Source organism: Cyprinodon tularosa, unplaced genomic scaffold, assembly GCF_016077235.1.
Source record: "Cyprinodon tularosa strain WSP-4 unplaced genomic scaffold, ASM1607723v1 ctg187, whole genome shotgun sequence".
Classification (NCBI taxonomy): Eukaryota; Metazoa; Chordata; class Actinopteri; order Cyprinodontiformes; family Cyprinodontidae; genus Cyprinodon; species Cyprinodon tularosa.
The window spans coordinates 328,506-347,638 of record NW_024038657.1 but is presented as its reverse complement, the minus strand read 5'-3'; the positions used below and the strand labels follow the sequence as shown (position 1 = coordinate 347,638).

Here is a 19,133-nt window from a genome sequence, read left to right as displayed (position 1 = left end):
TTCTGAGTCATGACCTGCCTGGACTGAGACATGAATGGGGATTTTTTTTAGTGGGAGCAGAACATCTGGTACAAATTACATCCTGTGAGCTTTGTAGAAATGTTTTGACACTGAGGTCTAACCAACGCCTACTGTTTAACTTGTGATTGGATTTCAACTTTTTCACAACTGGTCATGTTACAACTACCAACTAACGTAGAGTCTTTGGGTTTTAAATCATAGTACACATAGTAGTGCAGGGCCTTAAGATAAGGGGGAAACTTTTCATGGTTTTAGGTTCTTTAATCTTTAATCAAACAAAACTATTTATTATGTGTTACTATAGAGTCAATAGAATTCCCAATTGCTGCATCATCAGAAGTTATTTGTTTCCAACCTATTTGCAGAATAGCAACACGTGTCCAAAGTTGGTTTGTATAACTTGTGTCTCTGAAGATTATTTGTAATACATGGACAGACAGGTATGATTTCAATCTAACAAATGAATATTCCTTAATCCATAATTCCATGTAGCTCTGCCTGTATGCAAAAGGTAAACCTACACACTAGTCTCATATCTTCTGGAGCTTCTATCAGGCCTTTTCAGGTTCAACCTGTATTTTGCTCCATCCATGCAGCTTTATTTTCCCTGCTGAAGAGCATTACCCCCATAGAACGACTCTGCCACTGCCGTGTTTAGAATGATGTGCAGTCTTAGTTTCCCCGACTCAGAATTTTCCAGGTTGACCAAAAATAATCAGTTTTGCTCTCATCCAACCAGAACACTTTGCTCCACATGTTTCCATTTCTGCAAAAAACTGGAGATGAATTTTTCTATTATGGTGTTTCTCCATAGTGAGAACATGTGGATATCTATTGCCCCACCATTGCTCCCATCGGCCTCTTGTCTGCTTTTCTAACAGAGATGTTTAAATCTTTGAATATTGTTATATAACATAAGTCTACATCTACTGAACTCTACCCCTAAGCTGTTTGCTGAATTCATTGATTTCCACAAAGTTATTTGTTTTGTTCTCAATCAAAGCTCAGAGACCCTTACAGAGCAGCTGGATTCATATTGAGAATGGATTACAAGTTTCTTTTACTCTTAAGGTGTCTTCTGAAACATATGGTTCCACCAGACTAATGAAATGCATGTCACCAATTTCAGATTTGTATTTGTAAAAAAAAAAAAAAACATTATTTCCCTTCCCTTTCAAATTGACGATTTTCTTTGGGTTAATCTAACATATAATCTGAATAAAGCACACTAAAGGTTGTAGTTGTAACATAAAAAGCGGTAAATACTTCTAAAAGACACAGTTGGTTTCAAACCTGTGAAGGGAGATTTACAAATATGCAAATGCCATTACCCATAGTGCTTCCTTTGAATTGTATTTTATATAAAAAATGTGAGCAAACCGTCTTCTTTAGGCATTGATCTGTTTAAAGTAAGCGTTCAGGCTGTTCAAAAAGTGTCAGATTATGATGTTTTTGCTGGATTACAGGAGGATAAGACAATTAGAAAAGTTCATTAAGTGTTTAGGCATGCTTGTCATCTAATGTGGGTAAAAAAAATCCACATGGGACAGGAAAATGGATTACGGAAACTAAAATCAACAAGATAAACTCAATACCATGAAAACTGTGCATGAAAGGATAGAAGAGGAGGTGTTAAGTTTTTAAATATTTTTATTTTAACACTTTATTTTGATATTCATGCCTAAAAGCTGAAATCTGATACGTCATTGCATGACTCAGCTTACCACGAGGAGATAGAAGTATGATGTGAGGTATCAGTTGATGCTCTGGGTTTTTATTGAGACAGAGGTTAGTCTATCAATGCAGACTAAAATCTGGTTCTTTGCTTCTGCAACGGCTCAAATGGAAACAAAATGGTCAAAAACCCCATTGTATCTGCTCTGAAGACATATTACACAAAAATTGTGCAGATCTAAACCCCTGTCCTTAATTAGATGTGCATCTGAAAGCAGTTTTCCTTTTAGTACCTCTTAAATGTTTTGTTTGATTAAAAGCAGCCTTTCAGGTTTATTACCGCTGCTGATAAAAGGGTGCATTATTGTGTGCAACAAAAAAAAAAAATCTACATGACACTAAATATTCTGAATGTCGCTTTCACACCAGATAAAAGCATTTATAAAACAATTCAGTGAATTTCAGATATCTTAGGTAAAAAGCTTTGCTGAGTAATTGTTCTATGTTAAGTTGAAATGGATATGATGGAAGACTATTATATGTTTTTGTCTTAATTAAGGCCTGTTTCAAACCCAGACACTGGATGGCTGTGTAATTACACCACAGAACGATAATCTTATATTTCAAATATGAATGCGAGCTAATTTCCCATTGTCTGCTTTGGAGCTGTTGGTCTGTGTATGTCAGAGATGTTTCCATTGGGAGGGGGATTAGTTTGACAGGTTGCATAGCCTCTGTTTCCTCAGAATTGATGTAAAAGCCTCATCTCCGAGGCTTATTTTTAGTTTACTTCCCCTTGGATGTTCATCACAATCAGAGGTTATCCTACACAGTAGGAGTGAGTGCATTAGGGGTAAACCTATATGACTTTCCTGTCTTCATCCCTGCCTTTTTGAAAACAGATCTTCCCAGGAAGCGGTCATTCACCCTGCTTTTCCTTTCCACAGACCTGCATGTCAAAAAACTCTCATTCAGGTTTTTGGAGATGGCTAAAAACTCTTCAGTGTTGAATCTTAAACATAAACCTTTTGGGTGACTTGAATATGGTGTTTTGCTTGTATTGTGCTGGTAGCTATTTCTTCTTTTTTTTTTTTTAAGAAAGTAATGTCTGTTCCTTCATAAGATAAAAAAATTTAATTGGCCTTGACAGCTTGTAGCAAGGACTCAGAAACACTAACATATAGAATATTAAATAGTAATGAACTTTTTTGTTAGGCTGTAATAATAAATCATTAAAGGTTACAGTTTTTCAGCATTAATAGATATAAAGTATTCAAAGAGCTATTTATAAAATAAGTTTTTTCAAATGTTATTAGTGTACTTCCCGCTTTTTTTTTTTTTGTCGTTAAAACAGTAAGGAAACTAAAATGCAAGCATATTCTCTGGAATGTCACTAACACGTTATTCTGGAGAGCAACATCATTCTCTCCCCAAATTAGACCACAGACACAAAATTAGCCCCATCTCTAGTATTTCCGACTGTCAAACCGCCTTCAGAAAATATTGCATTGTTTGCATATTCCTTATTTCTGCAAAATTATGTTTTTTAATCCATCTTGATGCACAGCTAATTATGCACACATTCCCTTAATTTAGAGGCTACCTACCCTGAAATTTGCTAGAACCTACATGATATTTTCATGAAATATTTACAGGTTACTTTCCTTGCACATATAACAGGCTGTATTATTAGTTGAATCTTTGACATGTTACTGTTTTTTAAATTACATGGCACTTTTAGGGAGCTTACAATCAACTTTCCAGAACCTGTCTGTACTATGAGAGGGATTATAAATAGGTTACAAGCACAGCATTTTTCAGAAAATCCCAATATGCTTCAAAGACACAGACCCTAAAATCTAAAATGTGATTATTAGATGGTTCCTTTTAGGAACTCAGCAGGTATTGTCAATGGTATTTTGCTGAGGTACTTTTCTGAACATTAGTTACTTTACCATAATGTACTTGTTACCTGAGTGAACACAATTTTAAACACTTATACCTATTACGCAACTACCTGTACCTAAGACGCATCTCATTTTGGCACAATTCATCAAAGCACAATGTGTAGGTTTTCAGTAGGATCCATTAAGTTCTAGGAAAGTTGAAGAAGTGATTTCTGTAAGTTCTGGGAAGGTTGAGAGCTCCATCATTAGTGGGACGTATATGTGATTTGTAATAACAAATGTAAATGTTTTTAGAGAATTAGGAAGAAGGAAAAAAAAAACATACTCAATAACATTGTTATTGTTTGTCAGAAGAAGACACTGATTGTTAATGGTAAAGTAACTGGCAAACTTTCAGATCCATTTTCTTAGGAAACGGACAAAAATGCCTGCAAACTTTTTTTTCCTTTATCTATGGTTGAATGCCTCTCCAAGTCTATTTTCTCCTTTCTCTACAGAGGCTTTGAGTTTTGCCAGGCCGTGGTTGTAAACATATCCTGCCTGGTTGAATAGAATATAATATACGATACAATTTTAAGAGCCAAAATAGAGACAAATAGAAAATCTTTTCTGATGTGTGTTTGGAAGCAATTTTCTGTTGGAATGTCAGAAACATGTAAAAATGTCTGCTATTTACTCAAACCATTACCCTCAGAAGAAAAAAAAAATAGTAAGAATATTCAGAAGTAATCCAGGAACCACTAAGGCCCAAGCCTGTTATTAACTGGAGGATGTTTAAGTTTAAAACATCCTCATCCCTCACTGAAATAAATTTAATATAAACAGACTGATCACATGAATGCACAGCAGGAAAGATATATTTACAGCTGCTACATTATCCAAATAACTTCTGGGGTTATATTGTAGACAGAGAGAGAGAAAACAATGAATAATTTCATAACAATGACAAGAAAATGACCAAAAGGTCAAGGCAAGTGTGGAAACTGTTAAATATGATGGTGGCAGCATCATGCTGGGGTTTCACTGATACATACCTTATCACTACTCTGTAACAAAGACAGGGAGGGAATAATTATATCAACAAGATAATAAAAACAAACATTAAATAAAAAAGACCTAAAGCATTGTAAGGTATTTATATATATATATATATATATATATATATATATATATATATATATATATATATATATATATATATATATATATATATATAAATATATATATGTGAACAGCACATGGGATATGATTTTTTTGTGTAGTAATTGCTTGTTGCTATCCCATTATTGGACAAAGTTATCAAAAGTAAATTGTGTGAAACATAAAGCTGCAGTTTGCTGACACCTGTGCTCAGTACAGTAAGATTGTTATTCACGCTAGTGGTAATGACTCCCGGTTACACCGATCAGAGTTCACTAAAATTAGTCTTGCTTTAGTGTGTAAGTTTGCCTAAACAATTTTGGACTCTGTATTTTTCTCTGGTCCCCTCCCTGATCTGACCAGTGATGACATGTTTAGCCGCATGTCGTCATTCAACCGCTGGTTGTTTATGTGGTGTCCTGAAAACAATGTGGGATACATTATTAATTGGCAATCCTTATGGGGTTCGTCTCTGTAAAGCACCTTAAGATGACATGTTGTGAATTGGCGCTATATAAATAAACGGAATTTAATCGATTTAAGATGAGTGAGGTGTCTTGGAAACTGAAGATAGTTAAAGCTATTGCTGCAGCTATCCATTGTTTTAATACCAGTAATTAACTGATCAAGCAATCATGAGCAGTTCTAGACAGGGGCCCACAGGGGCCAGTGCCCCTGTAGACCTGGTCCTAGTGCCTGGTCCTAGTGCCTGGTCCTTAAAGACACGGCAAAAATGTATTTTCCCTTGATTTAAGGAGGTAAGCCAATTTGCAGATGGAATAAGATTTAAGTTAAAAATTACAAAAAATATCTCTACTTTATTATTTCAAGTGCATAATACCTAATTATCTGATCTTTAGAACAGAAATACTAATTCCTTTGGCAGATTATCTTATTTACCTTCTGAAATTAAGTGCAAAGGCTCTTATTTTAAGAATATTTTTACATTTTACATCAATTTCCCATGATATGCAATGACAGAAGAGACTGTTACTGATTTTTCCTTTAGACCAATATTTTGCCTAGACAATTTAACCATTATTTACAAAATTACAGTCAGCTTTAAGCTTCAGTCATACCATAATAGGATCAAAGTACACTATATTGCCAAAAGTATTTGCTCACCTGCCTTGACTCACATATGAGCTTAAGTGACATCCCGTTCCTAATCCATAGGGTTCAATATGACGTCGGTCCACCCTTTGCAGCTAGAACAGCTTCAACTCTTCTGGGAAGGCTGTCCACAAGGTTTAGGAGTGTGTTTATGGGAATTTTTGACCATTCTTCCAGAAGCGCATTTGTGAGGTCGCACACTGATGTTGGACGAGAAGGCCTGGCTCTCAGTCTCCGCTCTAATTCATCCCAAAGGTGTTCTATCGGGTTGAGGTCAGGACTCTGTGCAGGCCAGTCAAGTTCATCCACACCAGACTCTGTCATCCATGTCTTTATGGACCTTGCTTTGTGCACTGGTGCACAGTCATGTTGGAAGAGGAAGGGGCCAGCTCCAAACTGTTCCCACAAAGTTGGGAGCATGGAATTGTCCAAAATGTCTTGGTATGCTGAAGCATTCAGAGTTCCTTTCACTGGAACTAAGGGGCCAAGCCCAGCTCCTGAAAAACAACCCCACACCATAATCCCCCCTCAAACAAACTTTACACTTGGCACAATGCAGTCAGACAAGTACCGTTCTCCTGGCAACCGCCAAACCCAGACCCGTCCATCAGATTGCCAGATGGAGAAGCGCGATTCGTCACTCCAGAGAACGCGTCTCCACTGCTCTAGAGTCCAGTGGCGGCGTGCTTTACACCACCGCATCCGACGCTTTGCATTGCACTTGGTGATGTATGGCTTGGATGCAGCTGCTCGACCATGGAAACCCATTCCATGAAGCTCTCTGCGCACTGTTCTTGAGCTACATGAAGTTTGGAGGTCTGTAGTGATTGACTCTGCAGAAAGTTGGCGACCTCTTCGCACTATGCGCGTCAGCATCCGCTGACCCCGCTCCGTCAGTTTACGTGGCCTACCACTTCGTGGCTGAGTTGCTGTCGTTCCCAAACACTTCCATTTTCTTATAATACAGCTGACAGTTGACTGTGGAATATTTAGGAGCGAGGAAATTTCACGACTGGATTTGTTGCACAGGTGGCATCCTATCACAGTTCCACGCTGGAATTCACTGAGCTCCTGAGAGCGACCCATTCTTTCACAAATGTTTGTAAAAACAGTCTGCATGCCTAGGTGCTTGAATTTATACACCTGTGGCCATGGAAGTGATTGGAACACCTGATTCCAATAATTTGGATGGGTGAGCAAATACTTTTGGCAATATAGTGTATGTTATGGCAATAGTGTTCAATCCTTTGTGGTTCACTTAATATATCAAACAATGCACTTTTGGCCTTTTTGTGTTTGTTTGTGCTTGTTATTAATTTTCTTCTGTACCCCCATGCAAAAAACACAGGCTCCAGCAGTGCCCTGGCAAATTTAATGCAGAACAACCATGGCTAGCAATAATTATTTTTTAGAAATCAATAGTCGCCTCAGTAAGTAACATACCTGAAAAAGTTAACATATCTGAATAATAAAATACAATAAATGTTTAAGTGAGAATAACCAAGAGTTTGAACTTGAAGAAAACATGTATTGCATATTGTGAACGCATCGTAAATAAGTGTAACACGTTTAAAATAAAACTCAATTTGATGCCCAGAGATTACACTGGAGCACCTCTAGACAGAAATTATTTAAAAAGGAAAAAGGTTTGACATTTTAAAAGCAAAATGTTTTCCTTTTCTACAGCTCTGTTGGGTCTTCTATTTATAGTAGGTTTTAAGTCTTTATAGTCCAAATAAAGTAGTTGAATATTCCAGTGATCACATAATCAAGATGTTTCAGATTCTTTTAGGGAAGTTAAAATCTTTTTGTTTTGACTGACAGCTAAATTTTATTAAGGTTAAAAAAATACACATCCAAGTCGTTGCTCTTTTGACTCGTCACAGATGCAAATAATCAATTAGCTGCATCTTTATTCTGTGTATCCAAGTCACTACCCCAGGTCTGGAGAGTGGTAAGTTTGTTTTATTGTTGCTCTGCACTATGAAGGTCCTGAGACGTAAAGGTATAGTGTAGGATGTTCTTTTTTCGGGTGGATCAAATAAGAGGCCCTCCTAATCTTCAATCATTCCGGTGATATGTTTATGTAAGGCCGTCTTACGTGCTCGTCCCCATTTTCTCTTACTAGTGGCAAGTCTGACAAAGTGGCAAAATTGCAAATCTTCTTTTGTAAAGTAAGCTTGTATGAGCGATGCAAACAGCAACTTGCCCCACAGAGCGTGCACGAGGACAAATGGGCTTGTGCACGCTCTCGCACGGATTTAATAAACGACTACAGGGACGCGCATGTGCATTGTTTTTGTGGAGTGGAGAGGGTGGGTCTTTTCAAAAATGTGCAAAAATCCTTCACAATACCTTTAATCTTTAATCTTAGCTACTGGCTTAGGGCTAATTTGAATCACCAGCTGATTGTAAGAGCTTCTACTGTAAGAGCTGTACCATTAGAAATATTTTCAGATCTTTAAATAAACCACATTCAACATCACCCGTTCTGATATCAGCAATCACATTTTTTAACCAGTCAAAAATATTTCACAAAGATGAGTCGCAATGCAGCCATTTATTGTTTAAATAAATTATCTGAATCAGCAACCAGCGTAAACAGACCACAAACATACAAATAGGTACAAACACATTAATAAACACACCGTAATCTTAATGATCAGATTGTGATTTTAACTTCATGCACATATTCTGAAAGGCATACAGGCAACTGAAAACAACAAAAAAAAAAACAGCTGATTACACTGCTTAAATAACAGTTACATAAATAGTGAACTATAGCTATGCCAGAGGGAACATTAGTGTGATCCAAAGTGTTGTTTTTTCAGGAAGATTACATGGCACCCCGTTCACGAGTTCAACCACAGCCAGGCGAGCTGGAGGTGAGCCATGACGCATGCATGGTAGTAAAGCCGTCTCCCATTTGCAGCTGTGGGAGGGCTGACATGCACACACTGCCCACCTCCCCACCCTACGAATTTCTACGAAATCCTCATCACCGACACAGGAAAATGTTCTACTCGATTGCACTTTTGTTTGTTTTTCCAGTGAAAACCCACACATTGGAACTGGACGGTTAAAGAGCAGGAAGATTTTTTTTTTTTCTTTACATGTAGTGGATGGAATTATTTCTGCTCTCTCCTCCAGATGATAACCATGCCGGTGGAGTCGGCAGACGCCAGCAGACTCTCATCGCAGTTGAAACTCACATCCAGAACCGGTCCACCGTGACCCTGCAGCTTGTTGACAATGGCCTTGGTGTTTCGTTCGACATCGAAGAAGTAGACACAAGCATCTTCACTGCCGGTCACTGAGACAAAAGGGAGTTAAAAGAGCAAGAAATGTAACATCACAAAGTATGAATGCTGTTAATTTGGGGTCTTTAAATAACAATTAAATAGTTTTTTTTAGGGTGGAAAAACAAACACCTGCAGTGAATCTTAAAAACATGAAATAGGGGCTCTCATTTGAGTTTCTTATGGACTCCCTTTAATTATCATCGGGTCAAAATTGTCCGGTGAAAATATTTAAACTTTCTAACTAATTTCTGTGATAACAAAAATACAACTCAGATGGTTAACTCTGGCAGAAACATGTTTACCTCTCAGTGTGACTTTTCTGCTTATAAGCAAAACAAGGGGGTATTTTGACACTGGTATGAGAAATAGGAAAAGGGGACAACAGTAAAGCATAGAGATGCAAGGAGCTACTGATTACCAGTCTCATGTTTGCAACATGCTGCAGAAAACAGGCCGCCTTGCTGTAATTTGCTAATTCGAGATATTTCTTTTCAATCTAAAAGCAGCCTTATGCTATTTTTGTCTTTGTGCCTGGGCATATGAGGTCTTTTTTTTTTTGCTTCCCCACACTGGAAGGCCTGCAGCTAGTGATGCAGTGTGGTCTCATTTTCAATTCAGATACACAGCAGGTACACCAAGAGACCCCAGCAGGAGAACGAAGAAGAACACAGAGGGAACTGCAAGACTCCTTACCCACACACGCCCCTTGTCTGAAAGACATGAGGGGGCAGAAAATGCTATGAACGTGCTGAGATCCGTGCTGGATGGGAAAGCTTCTCTTCAGCTGTAGTGTTCCTTCATTGTCCACAACCCTGCCGTTAGGAAATTATTTAAATAAAAGAATAATTTCTTCTATAGCTTTAAATTCATTTTAAAGATCGACAACTAAACAGTCAAACATCAATAAACCAACTTTATCCCGAACGGGCTGACCTGTAGAGCAGCAGCTTATTGACACAGGCGTTGACCAGCAGGGAGGGGTCTCTGGCTTCACGGCTGATCCAGGAACGAGCAGATATGCTGCAGATGGAGCTGCCTTCACTCACCACCAGCCGTTTGGCTTTGGTCAACTTCCCTGCAGGGACAGGGGTTGGAGCGTTGGTGGGGGTGGGTGACAGGATTGCCAGGGAGCAACAGAGATATAGCCGATTAGAATTTGTAATGCAGTCGGTGGATGCTCTGGCCTCGACTCAAATGGAAATGCTGCAATTGTACCTGTTGCCATGTCAAAGAGGAAAGAAAAGATGCTTCCCCTGTCATCACCAGCCCACAGGATCCTCCCCGGAGCATCAAAGGAGAGAGACAGCACGCGCCCTGTCAGCTTACTGGAGCCCCCCTTCACCTTCTTCCCAGTGGAGATGTTAACCACCTGCAGGTGGTGCTTGCTGTTTCCCACCTGGAACACAGCACAGAGAGTTAAGACCTTCATTGTATCCACGGGGGAGCACAGACACCCCGACCCAGACAAGGTTTGAATCTGATCTTCTGTTACAGACATTCCCATCACTGAAATCCAAATCTATTTTTCCATTATAGCTTTAATGAGAAATGCATAAATTCATATTCTTTACAATAGTCAGCTTTGTCAATTAAATAATATATCATCACATCAAAAAAAGTAAAAAAAATAATAATAATAAAAACATTCATAATATACATTTTCAACCCCTGTTACAAGTTTTGACATTTGGGAAATTCTAATCAGTGTCTACAGTGAACATATTCATGAATTATTTACAAGGAGGTAAAGCGCCTCCATCTGCATACAACGGTTTGTCTGTGTTTTTCACACACAGAAAACATTCGGAATAAAAATGGAAGAAAATAAAGCTGCTTGTTTTTAAGACTTGGGAGGCAGAATTCTCAGTGACACCTTAATTAGTTTAGAAAAAAAACTAACAGCTTTTTATTCCTCCACTAAAAACAAACATGACAGGGCAGGTTTTGGTATGTCCGGGTTTACTCAGTGATCCTTCTTTCACAAGACTGATCCACCCATCGCTGACATAAGCAGTTTTCAGGTCAGTTTTTAGATCTGTGAATAACAGTCCAGGAAACAAAATCAGGGACCTCAGAAGTTATGTCCTGTTTTTAAATCTACGTATTTCACGATTGATGGTAGACATCCAGTCCCAAAGGCAGATATGTTCTGTTAAATGGAGTCTTTGTTCTGAAAGGGGGATTGCTGCAGAGCCTTGATGCAATAGTCTGGTTTTACATTGGAAATCCTTTATATAATAAACTAAACTTGTATGCACTGGTTTATCAATTATATGAAGGAATCCACGACATTCAGGATATATTTATAGACAGAAATTGGATTTTTCTGTCTTATTAAGTCTCTTGACATAAAATTTGCCCATTTCTTTGGCAAAATATGTGGTTAATTCATCCAACCGTTGAATCGGATCATTATCGAATCTTGGCAGATAAGCTCAGCCATGGTATCGGATTGGTTGGTGGAAAAAAACTGGAGCGGTGCATCTCTAATTATTATCTAGTCGAGAAAATAAAAAAAATAAAAAGCAAAACAATGATGACCCAATTTTTGTCTACTAGCAATGATACACTTAGTTTAATTATGTTATGATGCAAATCACTTCAATGAGGTTTCTGAAACCGTACATCTGTTTCATGTTTTAAATACTCTTGAAGGGAAATGCCTTTTTTATTTTTTTTTACATTGGGCCCTTGATTTTACGTTATTAGGCACAAACTAAACTGTTCATAATTTATCATTTTATGGTACGTCAGCGTCCGCTGTTATATTTTTTATATTTATATGTATTAAAAAAAAACGAAGCGGAGTGTATATGACTACTTTCATAAGGGGTGGGCGATATTGACAGAAAACTTTAGCATGATACCTGTCATAAAGAAAACTGTTTATTACTTCTTTCTGGTTCTTTTTAGGTAACTGTAAACCTGTGACTTAAGCCAGAGCAGTCATAGCGCCACATTCTTTAAATAAGCATCCATCTAAAACAGGTCTCTTCAGGAAAACAGTTCCATCGAAAAAGTGTGATTCTTATCTCTAAACAGCAACTGTATTTAATTTATTTTTTTTAATTGACCAATGTTCTAGAGACAAAAATATAAACAAAAAAAGTTCAAAATAACATTTCTGACAGTCCTGGTATTTTTTTTTGGGGGGGGGGGATGAAACATCATTAATCTTAATTCATCATTGTGACAATAAATCAAAAATTGTTATCACGACAAAGTGGGCAGCACCCACACGGAAAGCAGCAGCATCACAGTGAGAAGTTTTGTTCAACCGAGATGGAAAAACAGCAGCAAGGAATAATTGATCATGTATTTCCCTGCAGTTGATAATGGAAGAGTTAAAAAAGCAAAGTATAAAACCTTAAGGTAACATTCAAAATACCATTATTATAAAGATCTAAACACAAAATGTATTCCAAGCCCCCACTAAAGCTTACTACTTATCATTGGGATGACAGTCTTTTTTTGTACTAATGTCACCAAACTGTATTTTTGTCCTACTGTTAACTTAACTAAGGTTACCTGCAACTGGTTTAGCCAACTATTGAGAACCCCTAATTTTAATGAAAGAAGTAGAGGATATTAAGTATTTTCCATTTAATTTTATAAACATACAATAACCCAGTTTAAGCAGTAATTGGCAGAAAAACTGCTAATAGAAGAAGCTAACCAAAAACATACATATTGATGAACTAAAGGTAAGAATACCTGGACACATAAGACTTTTTAATTCCCAAACTAGACATAAACATTTTAACAGCCTGGATAAGAGTTTAAAAAAAATCTCTGCATGACAGAGAGGGACTCACCACAGTGAGATTATTATTCATTGGCTGGAAAGTGCAGCAGAGCAGCTCGCTGGATTCTGGGTCTCTGACCTCTCGAATGCACCGACCGTCCTCCGTGTTCCAGATCCGCAGAGTCCCATCCAATGATGTTGACACAATGATGTCATTGCTTAGAGACCAGGCAAAGTCTGTGACGGGTCCACCGTGACCTTTTAGAGTCAGCTTTACACTTGGAGGAGGAGGGGACAGTGTCATGATGGACAGGGTACCATCCAATGAGCAGCAGGCGAGGAGGTGTTTGTCGTCGTTAGCAAACTGTAACCTTGGAACTTCAATAAAAGCATGAGGGGAAACACAAGTTATAAACTATATTCAATTAAACTATTTAGCAGATGTATAGATAGATTTTCATACCAGACGAGTCGACGTGTTGGTCAAATATGTGGTGCATGCCAGCAAAGGCATAGTTTTCACTCAGGGTCGTATCCCCGGCCATGGCACGGCTTGCCTCTGCCACTGAGGTGGGCACCAAGCTGCCCGGAGGCCTGTGTTCACAAAGAACAAGTGACAAATGAACTCTTCTACAAGCATAATTTATAGAAAACATGGATTAATTATTACAAAGTGGATCCGGACAAAAACTAATCAGTAGATCAATCCAAACACTAGACATGAGACAAGGGAACAGACTACTGGTGTTTTTCCTACCTCTCATCATAGACCGCTCTGTTCATCTGGGCTTGTAGCTGGTAGGAGCCTCTGCTGACAGAGCGGCGATGACCACGAGCCCCTTGAGAACGGGGGTCCTCCTCAAAGTCCTGCAAGAGACAAACAAGAGCAACAGCAGAGAAAAAAAATCTCAAAGGAATTAGTTAATGTCATGACGTAAAAAAAAAGAAAGAAACAGTCAAACAAATAACCTTATATCAGCTGTCCAAATACATCTAATAAATGGCAAAAAAAAAGTAAAAAATACTAGTGCCAACCATCTCCAACCAAGCTGCTCAGCTGAATTTACAGCAACCAATTTGTTGCTTAGCTTTTATCTACGCTTTAAAAGCCCCATCTCCAACCACATTTCCACCAATGCTGTCTTCCCTCCTGTCCCCTTTCTTTGAGTCTGACCTCCATGCGGTCCAGCGTGGTACGGGAGCTACGCACGCTGCTGGCCCTGAAGCTGCTTTGCTCAGACAGGGGCCCGTAGCGTAGGGCCAACAGCTGACTGCGCAGCTTCAGGTACTGCCTGCGCAGCCCTGGCTCAAAGCCACACTTGGCGTTCTCTCTGAGCAGCTGGCTGCGTCGGCGGATGTACTGAGTTCGGAACTGTGGGAAGGTAGGCGTGCGGTAAGCATTGTACCTGCGGAGGGAAAGAAGCGACACAAGAGCAGATTGCAGCTTACAAATAATCTACACACCAAGAAGTCGTCTGAACAACTTTCTCAAAATTACATGGGTGAGTGGGTCTTACCTTGCATCCACTGCCAAAACCTGCTGCCAAACTGCTGCCATTCCACAAGCACGGTGGGTGGAGATGAAGCCACTGCCAGGGCAGAGTCCTGGAAAAAGAAAAGCTTACATTAAACAGATAAAGAGCACAAAGCACACATGGACGCAACAAGTAGGGAGTGGCAGCCTAGTGGTTAGGGCACAGAGCTTGGTATCCTGAGGTTCTGAGTTTGAGCGTGGGTAAAATGCAGAGGTAAATTTCTCCAATGTGCGATCAATATAATTCACACACAAGGGAATTTTCTTTAGATTATTTATTCATTATTGAAATGCATTGCTATTTATTTATTTATCTAATTTGAAATATATTATCTTAAATTCTCCCTAAAGTAAGAAGTTATTTTTGAGTTTTTATTAAATTCAAAATAAACAAGAGATCTGAAATGGGAAAATAATTTTGAAAGTAAAATAAATATATCTTGGAGAGCACAAATTTTTATACACAAAAAGCAAAAACAGATTTTATTTTAAACTAAACAAAAACCCTTACCAGTCATAGAATTAAAAAAAACATTTAGAAAAATATTTCCATGGGGAAAAAAAGCTAAATTTTTACTCTCAAATGTTTTTTTGTTTGTTTTGCAATCCGAAAACCTTTTCTCTCCAAGATATAGCTCTCTCTCTCTCTCTAAATGTGTATTTATATTTTATTTGTTCTTTCACAAAGTGTTTTCTCTCAAATCATTGTTGAGGTCTCATATAATAGTAGTTTTTGTTGATAGTGTGAAAACATGTTCTCTCAAATTGATTTATTTTACATTCAAAATTAATTTCCCCTTTAAGATTGCTTTTCTTCTAGAATTTAATAAAAGCACAAAATAACTCCATACCAAAGCACCTTCAATTACCTTCCTTAAGAGTGTAGTAAAACAAACACAGTTCCCTTGCTCCAAGAAAAACACTGAAATGACATACACTTACTGATTTAAAGATCCATCAGATGTTTTTCTATAGGAAACTATTTTAACCAGCTTTTCAGAATTACCTTTAATATTTATTCATTATTAATATAACATGTGGTCAGAAAATTTAGTTTATCTTATTTCATATATTATTTTTGCTATTTATTCACTATAAACGTTTTCACCCAGCCTGTTTCACCTGAGAGGCCACACAATTCCCCTGCGTGACTGTGTTTGCAGACAAGACCTACGACCTTCCCATAACAAACCAGATTCTTTCTCAAGGTTTATTCATAAAATTTTACCTTTTAATCAAAGTGTCTGTAATTTGTTTTGACTCTGACAACTTTCCATTATTGTGGGGGAACAAATACCACCCAGGCAGAACAGGGCTGATTACTGTGCAATAATGGCCGTATGATGAACTGTTCTCTCTTTGCAAAGATAAAAATAAAGTGCAAGCTGAGTGAAATCCATTGGTCTCTTTTTCTTGAACTGGAGTAAACAGCTAAATACTTTTATCCAACAACAAATGTTAAGTGGATTTTTTTCCTGATGTGTCTTTATTGTTAAACTGAGAAACTGTCACAAGCAATCAAAAAACTGTTATTAATATTCTCATGGCAATGTGATTTTAGGTCACAACTTCTAACAATTTGATCAATTCAAAAACAATGTACGATTTCTAAAAACAAATTAGACTAACCCAAAATTTCAACTCCTATCGTCCTGTTTCTTTAATTTATAAACATGGATACTGAATCATTCTAAGTTTTTTTTTCTTCCATTTTGATGAAAATAATACTGTTATATTGACGTTCAACTTCTCTGAAAAAAAGGAAAAGTGCTAATACAGCTAATAATAGTTGAATCAGGCGATAATGCAGCTGCAAGAAAGAACGATTATATTGGACTTTATGTTTTACTGTTCATCTGACGTAAAAAAAAAATAACAAAACCATCATTTAAAAAGTCGAAGTAAAGTAAATAATATGACTTTGCTATTTTTCCAGAAACAACCACAACAGCAGAGCATCTTGACAGCAGCAAAGCTAATGCTAGTTAGCTAAATGCTAACTAGCATCAGTTAGCATCTAGCAAAGAAGCTACACCAACTTTAGCACTGCCACACTAGTAAAAATGACTTATTGGGAGGTTCTTGACACCAAATGATAAATTACACTATTCAAGAACGATGTGCAACAAATTAGTGCTATACTACAGCGAAATACTAAAGATATGGGATAAAATATAATAATTAACGTCTCACCTTCCTTAGCTTTTCTCCATCGCTGCGGTTCCTGTCAGGTCACGTGACTGCTCTGACCAGCCGACTCACCAACTTCATGCGGATCCTTCTGTATCCTGGTTTATTTTTTGATGATTTACCGTCGACAGTTTGATTAAAGTTTGTAAATACTACTTTTAAAACCAGTGTATCTACAAGGACAAGTCCATTAAAAGGATTCTGATATTTGCATCATGGTTTAGGAAATACTTAAAAAAAAAAAAAAAATTCCAAGATTGTCGTCTCGTACCGTATTGGGTGTTTAAAATGCGAAGAATATAAAATGGTATTGAATACTTTTCCCCTAATTATGACGGCATAAATTATAGGTGTTGAATGGTGAAGCAGTGGCCTCTAGTGGGTCATTGAGGAAACTGCAGGGTGGTCGTAACATTTTTGAACTCTTCTTCTTATAAGGTTTATGGCGGTTGGCAAACTAGTTAAAAGTGCATTACCGCCACCAGGTGATAAGGAGAAAAACAAGGAAACAGGAATCGCCCCCAGAAGAAATTATAAAAATAACTAGAAAAAGCTGTTTCGGAGAAACATCAAAGTGGGAATGCTTTTGCTGAATGAAAAAAGCTGAAATTACCTGCATAACATATGAAAATGTGATAGGAAGTCATCAGAAACTTCAAACTGCAGAAAACAATTGAATCATCTGAAGATTTTGTAGGGTAGAATCATTTGGCAGTAAAATGGCAGAAACAAACTCATCTTAAAAGCTGCACAGCCAAACCATACATGATATCAAAAAATGTCTTGAATGTGGGCACTAGAAGGGTCTAAATGTAATGTGTCCCAAGTTTCTAGAAAAATGTATAAAGACATTTTGAAGGGGGGTTTACCTACTTTCCAGAAACATGTCAGGCGTGTTATGAATTAGCAGCAAACAGAAAAGCTTAATTCCTGTCCAGAAACAGAGCAGAATGAAGCCAAAGTTCACAACATAGGCTGAAAAGTATGAAATTAGCTGAAGTAGAAAATAAATTACAAAGAAAAACTTTAATCTTATCTGGTTGAAGAAAAAATTAGTAGCTTAAGGATGGGAAGTAAAATGTTGAGGACGATGGTATTGAATAAGTATTAACATTTTAAAATCATATGTGGAAATGTCAAGACTTGGCAAAACAATTGGAAAATTATTTAAAATGTGTCGGTTGATCAGCATAAAGAAAACAGTGTCATCCTTAGAGGATTGAAAATCTACAAACCTATGTGCAAGACTGACCATGAGAAGCAGAGGAAGGACAGAGAGAGAAGCTTATAGAAAGAGAGCTAATACCACTTAAGGAGCTGAATTTATAAAAAAATTGAACCTGCATGTTACGAGCCGCTGTGTTGATGAAAGCACCGTTGGCAGGCTTAGGCTGCATGTTACGAGGTTAGCAGATGCTTTATTACAGTGTAAATCTTAGAACCTGATTAAGAAATATGCACTGAGGTGTGTGGTCAACAGGCCTTGGTAGTGTAATTTGAAGAAATTGGTTGACTTTGGGTCATAGCTACGAGCCATACGGCACAATGAATGAGTGTGCGTAAGGAAGAGGCTTTTATTTTGTAGGGTCCCTTTAGTCTTATTTTGAAAGTCTATCATGGATGTGTGTCAAGGGAAGGGTCATGCCCAGCAGTGATATAGAATCCATTTCTAAATATGAAATCACTGGTTTTCCATGTTATTGGGTGAATAGATGCTGTATTAGAGCGTAAATGGGAGACTTTTATTGTGAAATTTGCTCTGGGGTATGTTTTGAAAAGGTCCCTAGAGTCTAATAGAAACAAGCTGGTAGAGTTTGGGTCATAATGCTGAGCCATTTGCATCAATTAATAGGCGAGTATAATATAGAGGCTTTTATTGTGTAGGGTCACTGGAGTCTTATTTTGAAAGTCTAGCAGGGTTGTGTGTTGAGAAAAGGGTCAGACCCAGCAGTGATACTTGATGACTTTCCAATCGTTAAATCACTCTTTTCCCTTGTTATTAGGGCAGTAGATAAAGTGGCAATGGGAGGCTTTTATTTTGAAATTTTCTGTGGGGTGTGTTTTGAAAACCCCCTAGAGTCTCATTTTTAAAAAAAGTGGTTGAGTTTGGGTCATAATGTTGAGCCATATGCTGGGAAAAAAATATGAGTTTACTTTAGGGGCTTTTATTTTGAAGGGTCCCCGGAGTCTTATTTTGAAAGTCTATCAGGGTTGCGTGTGAAGGGAAGGGTCATGGCCAGTAGTCATATTGTATCCACTTCCTAATGTTAAATCAGTGTTGTCTCCCTCCATTAGATTAAAATGTGCTGTTTAAAGTGGTGGAGGTAAAATCTCTTTGAAGCACGGTTACCTTGACGACGTTAACGAGCCTGTCAGTGAGAGAGAGAGACATGCGCTTCACTTTCGTTCCTTTCCTCTCAGGCTTTTTTGAATGGGAATAGCAGCTCCGAACAAACGAGTGCTGAAGACAAACCGTAAATGGTATCTAAAAAATTCTTTCAGTCTAA

General features: G+C 37.8%; 1 protein-coding gene across 1 annotated transcript; it reads right to left on the bottom strand.

Moving 5' to 3' along the window:
- Nucleotides 1-8,396: 8,396 nt before the first annotated feature.
- On the bottom strand, nt 8,397-16,773 carry wdr13 (WD repeat domain 13). The gene is made up of 10 exons (XM_038282775.1): nt 16,630-16,773; nt 14,420-14,507; nt 14,077-14,308; nt 13,660-13,769; nt 13,366-13,496; nt 12,973-13,280; nt 10,373-10,553; nt 10,091-10,232; nt 9,851-9,969; nt 8,397-9,168 (listed from the first exon to the last, which is right to left on the bottom strand). The coding sequence occupies exons 2-10, from the start codon at nt 14,458-14,460 to the stop codon at nt 8,984-8,986; spliced, it is 1,449 nt and encodes a 482-aa protein (XP_038138703.1). The 5' UTR covers nt 14,461-14,507; nt 16,630-16,773; the 3' UTR covers nt 8,397-8,983.
- Nucleotides 16,774-19,133: the final 2,360 nt, after the last annotated feature.

What these genes read in the sequence shown, in the direction of transcription:
- wdr13 (XM_038282775.1), bottom strand. Translation starts at nt 14,460, where the DNA reads ATGGCAGCAGTTTGGCAGCAGGTTTTGGCAGTGGATGCAAG. An exon ending in CCTCTTTGACATGGCAACAG is followed by an intron (nt 10,233 to 10,372) that starts GTACAATTGCAG and finishes CTGTCCCTGCAG; the next exon opens with GGAAGTTGACCAAAGCCAAA. An exon ending in AATAAGCTGCTGCTCTACAG is followed by an intron (nt 9,970 to 10,090) that starts GTCAGCCCGTTC and finishes TCCTAACGGCAG; the next exon opens with GGTTGTGGACAATGAAGGAA.